The sequence below is a fragment of the Eufriesea mexicana genome, unplaced genomic scaffold (genome assembly GCF_001483705.2).
Source record: "Eufriesea mexicana isolate 0111107269 unplaced genomic scaffold, ASM148370v2 scaffold2716, whole genome shotgun sequence".
In the NCBI taxonomy this organism is placed as follows: Eukaryota; Metazoa; Arthropoda; class Insecta; order Hymenoptera; family Apidae; genus Eufriesea; species Eufriesea mexicana.
The window spans coordinates 302,371-316,566 of record NW_016910782.1 but is presented as its reverse complement, the minus strand read 5'-3'; the positions used below and the strand labels follow the sequence as shown (position 1 = coordinate 316,566).

General features: G+C 28.9%; 1 protein-coding gene across 6 annotated transcripts in view; it reads left to right on the top strand.

The window, feature by feature from the left end:
• Positions 1 to 14,196, top strand: part of LOC108550401 (echinoderm microtubule-associated protein-like 2) — a 122,476-nt gene that overhangs the window by 53,831 nt on the left and 54,449 nt on the right. Inside the window, exons 1-2 of one of the 6 annotated variants that reach the window (XM_017904141.1) lie at positions 5,131 to 5,156; positions 12,068 to 12,131. The exons of the other annotated variants lie outside the window; for them this stretch is intronic. Coding sequence (XP_017759630.1) covers positions 5,133 to 5,156; positions 12,068 to 12,131 — 88 coding nt within the window. The 5' untranslated portion in view covers positions 5,131 to 5,132. Of the gene's footprint in view, positions 1 to 5,130; positions 5,157 to 12,067; positions 12,132 to 14,196 lie in introns of those variants that run through there. 6 annotated transcript variants of the gene reach the window in all.

Below are 14,196 nucleotides of genomic sequence, written 5' to 3'. Positions count from 1 at the left end.
GGCAAGGACGTTCTATATCCGTGCAACCATCTTGTCTGCTATTTATAATCTTTTGTATATAATTAGCTAGTGCCTGTACTGAATATTTCACACCTACGTAACAAAAAATTAATCCACTAAAAATATCATTCGTGGCTAACCGCAATTAACAGAAGAGCACCTCAATAAAAGTTAAAGTTTCAATAATCATTGTGTCAAAAATATAAAAATAAATTATTATCAATTTTTATTTTATTAATTTCTTAAATAATTCATACATCAATTCTAATTTATTTATATATGAATGATTTCTAAGGAATTTATTATTTTTTCTTCATAAACTTATTAATTATCTTGATATAAATATTTCAAATATTATAATTTTTTTATGAGATGAAAATTTTTATTAATAACTTAAATTAAAAATTCAAATTGCTCTCGAATTCTTAAATGATAATTTCTCATGCAAATAATAATTCTAAACACTTCGTATTATTCATCGTTTCATAAAAATATTTATTAAGGTAAATAAAAAAAATAAATGATAATTGCATCGACGATAAAAACAATATTCTTACAATTATTGTACTCACAATAAATTCGTAGTCTTAAAAATTTATTACGACAAAGCATAAAAATTCTTGTGAGTAAGCAATGCAAATGTTGACAGAATAAAGTAGATGGAATAAAATTTGGATTTCGGGCTCTTTGAACTCCCAGTCAGATCAACGACCTCACAGTAAGCATAAAAAAGAATTTTGCAATATCATATTAGCGATCCAAAATCGCATTTCGACAAATATAACATAATATAATATTTTATTCGAAGGAATTGAATATTCCCGATTCTCTTTGACAATTTCTGTTATTACTATTTAATAATTATTGATAATTTGAATACTTTTGGAAATATTATTTTCACTGTTTAAAATTCCACATACTTTATTTCAAGTCCAAATATACGACCAGATAATTTAAAAGTGAATAAAGCATAGTAACTCAGTACCTTAAAGGAGACTATGGAAAACAGGAGCAAATTTGGTATTCATATTCGGCCATCATTCCCATTTAACTTGAATGAGCTTAATTTATCCGTGAAATCTTCTAAAGAAATTTATTTATATATTCTGCTCTCAACATCTGACGAAAATTTGGATATATAGTTCGAAATTGAATTTTTAACTTTCAATTAAAATACAATTTTCAATTTAAAAATATCTAACAAACTTTATGGTTTAAAATAAATATAAAAAACACTTATCACTATGATTCTATACTTAACTGTGCGATTTTCTCTCTTATATTCTCAGTAATGGTGAATGTGGTAAAATTAGTTCCAATTTAATTTGATTAATTTCAATTCACTTTATTTATTTGTCAAATAACGTACCAATTTGATAATAATTGGAAAGCCAAAATTTAAATATATATTATATAACATAAAGATATATATCATTACTCTATACTGAAAATATCGTCAGCTTCATAGAAATTCATTATATTGTCGTCTGTAAATTATTTCTATGTATTACACCATACTTTCATCGTCTAATCTAATATCATTTGACAAATTGATTTCTAGCATTGCAACTTCATAAATATTATAGTCTCTCTCCATGCATCATTCCATTTATACTTTCTTAATCACCCAATCAGCCAACTGAATAATTCCTAATAATTTACTTTCAAAAGTTACGCAACAATCTATCATGTAATTTATAACGTATTTGCAGTTATGTATTTCTGTTTAATTTCCAATAATTAATTTCTAATACTCCACGTTCGCAAGTACTACAATACTAGTTTTAGTATTAAAACTAGTTATTTAATTATTACCTAAAATTAGTATTTTAGTATTGAAATTAATTTTAGCAAGTACCTTTGTTCGTTATTCTACTCCTAAATTAGGATCCAATCTAATACCATTTAACAAACTACTTTTCGCTGCCATAACTGTCCTGAGAACAATATAATCTCTGCAAACATTCGATGCATATGTACTCGATGTTATATACCACCGATGGTATCGTCGATCACCCAAATAAATTCGTATACTATATTCCTCTAACTTAAAACCACTGTCATAAAGTTGGAGAAAAATCCACGTTTCGAAGAATGCAACTACCACTTGGCGAGGATTTACGATTCCTCTGGCTGTGGCCTTATTTCGCCGGCACCATCCGCTGGAATCGTGCCGGAGGATGACATAACAGAAGTCATTTTAATGGGACAACTCCCTAGATATAGGACAGGATGATTTCGCAGAATGGCCAGGGTGTGCCCGATATCCAGGATGCGATTCGTTCATTAGAGATGACCCTAAAGGACAAATCGAATGTGTCTAATCTCATCTCCGGAAATGAGCATGCTCGTTTGGCTTGCGTTTATGGGATTGGTGTTTCGAGTCGAGGGGAAAGAAACGTCGTAACTGATCATTTGGGTAAAATTATCGTTGAGGTATGGAAGCAAATTTGTAGTAAGACACCGATTTCAAAGGCGATTACAGGCGAGTTAGAGGACTGGTTATGGAACTTGCAGAAATATATGTATATAGTTATGGGATTATTAGAATAGGTATAATAGTTGTATTAATTGCACATTAGAATAGGTATAATAGTTATATTAATTGTATATTAGAATAGGTATAATAGTTATATTAATTTGCATTCCATTTTAGAATAGGTATAATAGTTATATTAATTTGCATTCCATTTTAGAATAGGTATAATAGTTATATTAATTTGCATTCTATTTTAAAATAGGTGTAATAGTTATATTAATTTGCATTCCATTTTAGAATAGGTATAATAGTTATATTAATTTGCATTCCATTTTAGAATAGGTATAAGAGTTATATTAATTTAATATATAAATATAAATTAAATATATATCCGAAAATTGGTTTTATTTAAGCGATTATATATGTACATAAGTTATTGTTAAATTTTATATTCATTGTGAATGTTAAATATTATCAATGTTATATAATCATATAAATATATTAAATATTAAAATGATTTATATTATCATATGAATTATTACTTGAAAATATATTATATTATATTATAGCATATTTAAATTGAAAATATTCCTCTTAATGTATAATGTTTAAAAGAGAAACATTTTTACTTTAAATATTACATTTAGGTTATATTTATATAAGCGATATTAAAAAAAAATATTGTTAATTTAAATTCTGATAATTTTTATTTCACAGCAAGTGCAAAGTGATAAACTTTATTTTATGTACATACGCTTTTTAAAAATGTTGAGTCTGAAATATTTAATATTGAAATGCTATTTACAAGTTTTATATATGTATTGTATATAACTTAGAAAAATGTATGTGTAAATAAATTATTTATTTGTTACATATAATTAAAAAAAGATGGACAACTAAATCGATCACATTTTACCTACGTGGTTTATATAACTCCAAAATATAAAATTTTGTATCCAAAGTCAACAAACTTTTTTTGTAAAATATCGATTTATTCCTTTGTCAAGAATTTTCATTCCGCTAGTGCTCTATGTAACTGCTCTAAGTAAATTGCTCTATGTAACTAATTTATTTGCGTTTCGTCACATCTAATCTTCGACTCATTATTCATTAACCCGTTCGTCATTATTACGTATATGGAAACTCCATTTTTATTTTTACGAAATTTTAAATCATATAGTATATATAAAAGCCAAGAATCTCTTTTTTTAAATATTTTCTAGAATATTTAAATTCATAACAAGAATAAAATGTTTGTTCGAAAAATTTATAAGTATTACATTTTTGATATTAATATAACAAAAATATTAACATAAGAGTATACACTAAAACTGAAATACTAAAATACTCTAGTACTTAAACACTGAAATACTTAAATATTTCTATGCGGTATAAAATTCTGCAATTTAAATAAATACCATAATTACTCTTTAATCCCATTATTAGATAAAGTCGTTCAATTAATTCCAGTCCAATCTCCGCTCAATTCTTCCAATATTTTAACAATGAAAAAGAAAGAAAATAAAAAAAGAAATTCAAAAAAATTCTTCGCATTAAATCACGATTCACCAATTCACACATTATTACAAAATTTTCCTCCAGAAACCACTAATATTTTATCTCCTCAATTCTATCATTTTCGCAGTTAAAATTAATTCATTAAACTGAACGAAATTTTAATTTAATCCTCTACATACATGAACAATAAAAAAAAATTCATACCAACACCCCATTCTCTGCCCAAAATAGAAACCAAAATTTCCTCATTAAATCCTTCTAACTTCCATAAATTTAATTTAATAATTCCTGTGCACGGTTACTTTTTAAAAATTTATTTCGATATTGCGTACCGACGTTTACACACGATATTTCAAATATCAAAATTTTACCTGCGAAACCATTATCATTACTCTTCAGCCTCATCCATTGATCCACGAAAACCCACCGAGCAACCCCACCCGGAACCCACCCCTAAATTCTCAGCCCTCTGCACCAGTCGTATAAAGCGTTCGAAAAAAGAAGAATAAAAAGAGAAAACGCAGAAAACACAAATCGCAATTGCCAATGCTTATCGTGACCCCAGTCAATGGCTCGGCTACACTACGCGTGCCATCTGGATCATCTGGAGTATCTAGAACGTATTGATCGCGGCTAAGCAGCTGTACCTCGGGCTGACAGTTACGTTGGGGCGGCCGCACGGGAAACACACGTGTGACGCGCTCTCGCGACGCTAGCGTCGGCCCTGGCGTCCTTCCGCCAGCGACGGGGAAAACTCGAGGGAAAGTGCAAAGCCCCTAGGCTCGTGTCGATCGAAGCGATTCCTCGTGCTCCCCCGCGAAACGCTCGCGGATCCGTAGTATAAACAAGTCGCTGGCTAGAGACGTCGTTGGAGCCGTGGTTCCGCGTTAAGTCCTTCCTCTAGACCGCGTGTTTCGCTTTAACCACAGTGTGCAGATCGCGAATCCGTTGGAGCTTGATCTTGTTATCGAAGTGAGTCGAATTGGTCATCGAGGAGGATTCAGTGATGAGGATGAGGATCAGCCAGGTGGATCTCCGACACTCTTATCGGGTTTCGTGTGTTTGAATGTTCGTTTACTTTGGTTTTCTTGTTTGTTTGGTGAAATGAGGGGGGTCTTGTGATGGTGATCCGAGGATGAGTTTGATAGGACTAGTTTTAGTACGTATTATATCCTGGTTTTTGTGGGAGAGTTTGGATCACGGTTTTAATCCTCTGTAACGTTATGTGACCTTGAAATTGAAGTTCGGTAGTCATGTAGATACTCGTATTTCTTGGTTTCTATTTTACTCTGTTTTGTGCTGTTATGGGGTTTTTATGGCGTCGGTATATTACAGGCTATTCGGAGTAATTTTTTGTTACGCTTTTCTTTGTGTTTGTTATTTTGATAAATGCAGATTTCTTCTGGGAGTAACGAAAAATAGTGTTATGGGGGATTGACGTGTCGATCTGGCGAATTTTTAGGAAGTTTTCACTTCGGTGTTTGTGCAAATTTTGGATACGTTTTGCTAATTTTATTTGCACTGAAATTTTAATCAACTAAAATTCGACTAAAATTGGAAATTAAAATAGAGAGTTTGTGAACGTGAAATATAGAATATCCATTATCGATAGAACTGACAGTGCATCAAAAATGCAACGCTATAGTGATTTTTACTTCAGAAAAATTTCCGTTTAATTTGTAATATTATAAATTCATCGAAATTTGATTAATCACGTAAAATTCTATTTTATAAAAGTCTGTTTTATCAAATTCGATGCAATTTTACGAATAAATTCATTTATTAAGTTTCGCAACTATTTTAACGACGACAGCTTTTCTATCTACGTTTTATGCAATGGTGGATCATATTTCTTTACCAAAGAATACGCGATCACGTTCGTGACATAACGCAAAAATTATTTTCCCTTAAAACAAAAATAAAATAAAAATAAGTATCTCACGTTGAATTTTATTCAATTACGAACTTATTTTCGACGACGTACTTCTACTCCACGTTCTGATACTTTATCGTTAAAGCTTGAACTCATCTTGTGCAACCTCTGATTGCGAGTTCGAGACACACTTAAAATTTCTTCTTCTGAAGAAACCTGTCGTCCAGCAACCTGTCCAAAGTATATCATTCAATGAAATATATAGCAAGATTAAATTAGATACTAGAAAGGAAACAATAAAATAGGCACATTGTTTGTATAAAAATTCTTTTCCTCGAACAAAAAGAAAAAGAAAATGAAAAAAGAGAAGAGGGTAGAAATAATTCATTTCATTTTTGCATCACGATGACATAGATCCGCTATGTACTTTTCTTGAACGTGGTACATGAACTATAAATAACTTTTTAAAACTTTGATGGAACGTGGAGGCAGGCAATTGAAACTCCCAGCTGGAAAGACACACATTATAATTTATTCGGCGCTTATCTTCCCAAAATGGAAGGGGAAGCACTGAACGCTTCTTCGTATCTCTGAAAGATATATAGGTTTATATAATGCTGATATTCTGCTCGTGAATCCGGTAACAGACTATGCTCCGAGTAACATACATATCGTGTGTAGAAATATTAATCTGCAAAGAGGAGTATACGATATGTCGATCGTAAAGTTGTTTTTCTCGTTAGTGGATTAATTCTAACCATAAGCATGAAATCTCGCAAGTAATCAGGAAGATTAATTATTATTTTAACGCGTTAAACCAATATTTATTAACGATTAGCATAGCTCGAGGAATATTATTAACAATTGAGTCGTTCACTGCACAAATCGATTAACTCCACTTTTTGAAAAATCTTAAATTTAAGTGTCAAAGCACTTGGTATAGTCATAACTTTTTATATTTATAATAACTTTCCCTGATAATTAAGATTAACACCATTAAACGACAAAAATTTTTTGGCCACTGAATAATAAATAATTTATTTCAGAGGTCACTTTGATTAACTCCGTACTCTAATGTAAATCGTTGCAATAATGCAACTCAAATGCACTAGCAAGCCATGAATGATAACGGTGAATTTTTTAGTGCCGTCTTATCAGAATTTAAGTAAAATTTAGTAAAATTTAAATTTATTACTTTTTTCACTTGCCAAATCGATTAACTCTTCCAGTAACATAAAAATGGTAACATTACCAACGATTACCTTTTGGCTATTTTTTCTTATAAATTTTATATACAGTTAGATGAAAGTTACATTTGTATTTATGCATTCTACGATATTTATTTCGATTTAAATTATAAAGGGAATTTTAAAAAACAATATACATTATTTCATTGCATTTCTACACTTTTTGTTTTATGGAGTTAATCAATTTGTGCAGTGAATGGCTCAATTCTTATGTTGTGTGCCAACTAGATTTCAGCTGCCATGATAAATTTGTAAACAATTGTTTACTTTTGTATACTAATATATAGTACATGTGAAGTGATTAATTACAATTTAAAAAAATTTTTTTCCTTAATTTTAATGCTAATATATCATATTAATTGATGCCTAACTTTTTATATTTGAAATGAATTTGTTTTTTAATTTTGTATTACATATATTAAATTTTGAGTATATTTTGTACACTATATTTTTACTGATTGACAAAGTTAACGAGAAATAAGAAAGAAACGATAATAATATCGTGAGACTAGTCTGTAATGTGTTAAAATTATTTCTGATACATTTTTCGAAGTTCTTGTTCTTAAAAAATTGTACCCTAAAGAAATCAATGAAATTTCATTCGTTTAAAATGTTATTACGACTTTTTAGTGAAAGCATATAAATAAAAATTGTTGTTTATATAGTATTAATAAATCGTTAGCGAACGATTGTTTCTTCTGTAAGAACTTTTTAGATGTGAGTCTTGTGATAATTTTATTATTCCAGTGTTTTAATTTTAAAACAAAATTTACATGAAGAATTCACATACTCGATAATTAAGGAAATATAGCATCTGCAATTGTATGATTATATTGTTGCTTTATTATTTCAGTATTTTAATTTTAAAACAAAATTTACATGAAAAATTCACATACTCGATAAATAAGTATCTGTAGTATCTGTAAGTAAAATTAGATTATTGTGGTGTTAGTGATATCAGCTATAGTTATCAGTTGTGATAATTTATGGCAAATTTAATTGCAAAAGTAAAATTGTTTTTGTTGTAAAAATTTCGTAGCACATTTCTTTGTTTTTCTATTTTGCCAACTTCTTCCTGTTCTTCATTTTATTTTTAGATCAATTACATAATTCGCGCTTTAGCAGCTAACCAATGAAGAACACTAAACTTGATGTTTCTGTCTTCCCATATTCATTTATAATTAAAGATTGTCTTCAAAATTACACGCGTACTTACAATAATAGTCTTATGTTAATAATCACTTTGTTAATAAAACTAACTCAAAAACTATATTTAATTTCTTTCTCATAAACTTCCTCTTTTACAATCTTGACAAAAAATATTTTTTAAAATATTTTTTATAAAAATTTGATGAGAAATATTTTGTTTTGAAATTTATTTATTTAGAAATATTGTAAAAAATTGTATTGATACTTAACGATATAAAAAACGAGTGTGAATTTATATAAAAAATTTATTTATGGTATATTTTTTTAATTACTTTAAAGTAGATATTTATTGTTTCTTTCTTTAAAGGTTGTTCTTTGCATGTTCCATATCGATATATTACGTTGTATGGGAGAGATAAATTATGTTCAGTCCAAGGTTTGTAAATAATGTTATTTTTATAAATAATATAATACAAAAGCCATTATGTTCATTGTAAATAATAGGTTCTGTTACGAATTGATTATAGTGCTGTAATTTCCTGTTGAATGACACTTCTGAGCATGTAGCTTAAAGAGAAATCAGATGGTTTGATAGTGAATCTACGCAAGAGAACACGAGAGAGTGCAAGTTATTTATTCCAGTGTTTCTCAGTTAACGAATTTCTAATAATTAACAAAATTTTTGAAAAATATGTATTTAGAATTATTAGTATTAAAATTTTATAATATCCAGCAATACATGTAATTAATTATCTATAATTTAAAATTATCTAGTCAATTTAGTTATAAATGTAATTGGACTAAACAATTAATTCGTAAATATCGTATACGTAAAATGGAATTGAAATTTATCTGACAACAAATTTTTTTGTTTTTCTTATTACTTTCCTTATAAATGTAATATTTATCTTTTTTTTTAATAAAATTGTACCATTTGATTTAATAAGGTAACTTCAAATTTATTAATTTATTTTTATTAAAAGTAAAGAGTAAAATAAATTTGGAAATAACCACTCCAAATACCATGTTATTAAAAACATTTTTATCTTTATATACGAACAGATAAAAGCAAATTGTAAAAAAATATTTTTGTAATATAAAGTATAAGAGATACAATTTTATGATAAAAGTTTAGAATTTATTTTCTGAAGAATATTACATGTCATGGAACAAAGACTACAGATTTTAGTATAAATCACTAAAACAACATGCAGAAATACAAAGTGCAGTAAACCATAAATCACTATATCTGTAAGTCACTAGATTTTCCGATAGTATATAATATAAAATGATTAGAATCATATCTCATATAAGATTATCAAGTTATTGTAGCAATTAAAGACATTGATAGATTATTAGATATTGTAGCAATACAAAAATAATTTTTCATTTCTTTCCAAGAATTTCTATTCTAATATGGATTAAATTTTAAAAGGATCAAATAGGAAATCAATTTTTAAAAATTTTTAATCAAACTATCTAGTTACAAAAAGTGTATATAATAATTAAATCATAATGCACATAATTCTATAAAATAAAATAATCTGACACATATATCTATTTATAATTATATACCCTAAAATGATGCATATGTATTTTCTTTTACATATACACACATTTCATCTTTCCTGACGTAATTAATTTAAAATAAATATTATACTACGAAAAGTCCCTAGTCTAATACATTAATCTTTTCTCTAACCTCGTTACATATTTAATGCAATTCACTTAATGGTAAAGGACAAAAATGGAAACCATTAAAGCTAATACCACACAGTCAGTTTCATTACACAACACACAATGTTACTTCAACGACTAACCTCACCATTCATAATACTGAACCTCGTGCAAAAAAAGAATTTCCAATTATAGTCAATTAAATACCATTTAACACACTCCTCATAAGTACACACTGAATCGTGTTCGTCTCCAAAGTATCGATCATATGCCTGAAAAGAAATAATAACGAGAATGAAACTTCGGATTAAACTACTTTTGCCAATTTAGTACAGAACGATATACCATGACCGTAAAAGCTTGAGAGACACTGGGCCAGTGTTTCGACCATGAAACCGCTCATCGTGAGTCGCGTGGCGTGCTTGGTAGGAATTGTTTATCGCGATTCGTAACGGCTGCGTGCACGTTTCACTTTCAATGAATTCGCCTTTCGTCGCTGGTCGCGCCGGTTTCCAGAAACGATGTCAACCGTCCTCATCGGTACACGCGATCGCAGCGCCACGTTCGTTAAGGGGAGTCCTCACGATTCACCGACGCTCAACTTTCCTCCAACTAATTGCACCCCGCTAATTGACTGGAATTGATCGATGTTGGTCGCGATTTTTAGCACAGGATGTGTTGGACGATTTTATTCGGCACGTCGCGTAGATAATTTCGTGATCGTGTTTCACGGCTCGTTCCCCATTCCCATCGATTCGTCGAGTGGTCCTATTGGCCAATTGGAATTCGAGCATGTAATTGTTCCGTCAACGAGGGAGAGTTATGTTGAAATACGAAGTGCGAGTTAAGAAGATTTATGGATGTTTCTTGATCCAGGGATTTTTATCGGCGAAAAATGGATTTAAAGATATTAAATATTGTTTTACATTACTATGGTTCTTAAAATAAAAATGATAAAAAATTATATATCGTTTTTTAATATTTATAATAGATTATATCACTAGATAAAATTTTTTGTCACTTTTTGGAAAAGGTTTTAACTATTATAATACATTCCTTAATAAAAATATTGGAATAAAATACTCTAAATAAATAATTTATAACAAAATATTTAGTAATTACAAATAAAATATCCCAATCATTTTTATTTCTATTTTTACTGTATTTTCAGTTTTTCTTGTATTTTTTAAATCTCGTTTAGAGACTATATAAAAGTTTATTTATATAGAACTTTATATTGGTTTCTAAATGAGCACAAACGTTATAATTATTACCTTTACCTTAACGCTTTATTAAGGTAAATGGAACACTTTGCTCTGATTATTCCATGTTACAATCATGGGAAATAGGTTATTAAATAATCCTGTGTTACAGAACCATTTGCATATAATCAGAGTACACGTGTGAGTTGTGAACTCTGTGAGACAGTTCTCTCGTTTCTTTCATGTATTCTTCGCGAGATTGTAAAAGAGAAACAAACAACGTTCTTTACTCACTGAAGACATTTCATTCAAGTTTTCCAAAAATCTATTATTTTCTATTATTTTCAGTTTTATATCACGTAAGTACCAAAATTTGTACGAACACCGAACAAGGATTGAGTCATTCAGAGGCCAAAGTAATTAATTCCACTTCTTGATATTTTATTAAAATTTCGATCTCAGAGCATTTGATACAAATTTCAATATATTTCAAACTAAATTTCAATTTCCTGTTTTATGGAGTTAAACGGTTTGGCAAAAGAAGAGCTCAATTGTCGAATTATAAAATTAATCTCAAATTCTACGAACTGCGAAATTTTTTAATAGGTTGTAAACTATGGAACGAAATAAATTTCGGGAAACAAGGAAGGGAAATAAATCGATGGAAGAATTTTGAAAATCGAAGGAAATTAGGATCAGACGTTGGGTTGATTATTGAAATCGTAAATTAGTGTCGCGACTAGATAATCGAGTGTGTGGTAATTAGTTGTCCGTTCGATGAAGTACTCACGTGGTTGTCTCGTGTTTCGAAAGAAAAGTCACTCGGTCGAGGAGACATGGTGCGAGACAGCGCATTGGCTCTGTTTGCGCTTGTTAATCAGTTCAATTGAATAACGTATTAATACGTCGGGGTCATCGTAAGGGGTTAATCGCAATGTCCACGCCGGACATGATGGACACCATCGATGAAGCGGAGCAGGCGTGGCGTGAGTATGATTAAGAGTTTAGAACATCCTTATTGTATTCTTTGCTTATTCTATGAGATTGAATCTGAATTTTTGATGTAAAAATTGTTTAATTCGAAACTTTATGTTTCACTGAAAATTATAATCGAATAACTTTGGAACGATATTTTGATGTGATATATTATGTTTTTTTTCAAAAATATAATTATATTTTCTTTAAGCTCAGATTTTAAATTATATTGAATAAACAAATATTGAAAATTATAATTCATTAATAAGGTAACAATATTTAAGTGTAAAATACTTCAATATATATTTTTTCAATGTAACTTAAAATCTGAACCTAAAGAAAATATAATTATTTTTTAAAAAAATATAACTTTGGTACGATATTTTGTTGTGATATATTATATATATATATTTTTAAATATAATTTTATTTTCAAGTTATACTGAAAAAATATATATTAAAAATTATAATTCATTAATAAGGTAATAATATTTAAATGTGAAATACTTATTATATATTTTTTTATGAAATATGATAATTATATATTTTTTGAAGTTTGAAATTTTACATTTTATTAAAAATTGTAATATATACCATAGAAAGATATACAAGGTATTCTGATAAATGAACTGAGTGAAGAAAATTTTGCACTATTTAGAAAATACTATTATCCTATCGTTCTAATATTCTTTCTTTTTCGCGAATACAATAATGTATCTTCTTCTTTCTGTCTCGTTTTTTTTTTTTTTATTGAAATTTCATATTTTATATCACATAAATGGATATTGCTTCTTTAAAACAATTTTTTCCCTAATCTCATTTAAAATAGAACAAAGTTTTATCTGCGTTGAGTTACTAGAATCACTTTGTACATCGTATGCGCCAACCTAATGCACATAATAGACATGCATAAACATAAGCATGAATGAAGACATGTGTGTGTTCGTAAAGACAAATATCAAGGAAGATATAATGTAATTCGCGTCGTATCTATACATATACATACACAATACTTATATGTGTAAAATTCAGTGACCCAGTTCTCTATGTTTATTATGTGAGATAGTTCAAATGTCAATCTGTATCTTTGCATTTAATTTCAGCATCTTTTTCATTCGTTTGTGCACTACCTCTATTACCACTACTGAGACTATAAGGTTGAATAACAAGAAATTTTTTCGACAAATTGTTAATAACCGTATTAAGTAATTGATAATTATACGATTTATAAATTTTTTAGCTGTGCCATTTACAGAATTTTAGCGTAACTGAGTATTTTAATGATTAATGGCTAAAAGAAAAAGGGAAAATTGTGTCAATTAAAATGTCGAAGGAAATAGTAATTTTTTTGTCTTCCTAGGTAACATAATTACTAGAATAAAATTAGCATCTACGTATTTAATAGAATTTTTTAAAAATTGTGAAACATGTACTTTGAAAAAAAAAAAAAAGAAAAATCGACTTATTTGACCCTAGATAGTAGAAGACCCCCAAAACTTAACCCTTTGCACTCGAGAGGCACCCTTCAGTCGTCATTTGATATAATTTCGAAGATCGATATTAATTAATATGTCAAACTTAAGATAATGTAACGGTGTGCAGGATATGGAAATCAAATAGTTCTACATATTAATTACTATACACTTATTTACTGCTGGAAAAAATATCGTCAGCTTTATAGCAGATAATCTTTGAACCTCTACTCTTTTTTAGCTAAAAAATCATCTAGTGCAAAGGGTTAAAGTAGAACGTGAAACGCGATTTGGACCACAGTGGTATTAATCCTTTGCACTCGACAATTTTTTGGCTAGAGAAGAGTAGAAAATCAAAGATTCTCTATTAGAAAACTGACGATACTTTTTTGAGCAGTAAATAAAGAATAGTATAATAATAGAATTGTAGAATTATTTGATTTCGATACGTTACACACTGTTACATTACATTAAATTTGATACATTAATTACTATCGATCTTCCAAATTTGATGAAATGGTGACCGAGAATCACCTCTCGAGTGCAAAGGGTTGAATCAGTGGCTACCTTGCAATACCTGAAATCATCCTCGAGGAAGGGAAGAG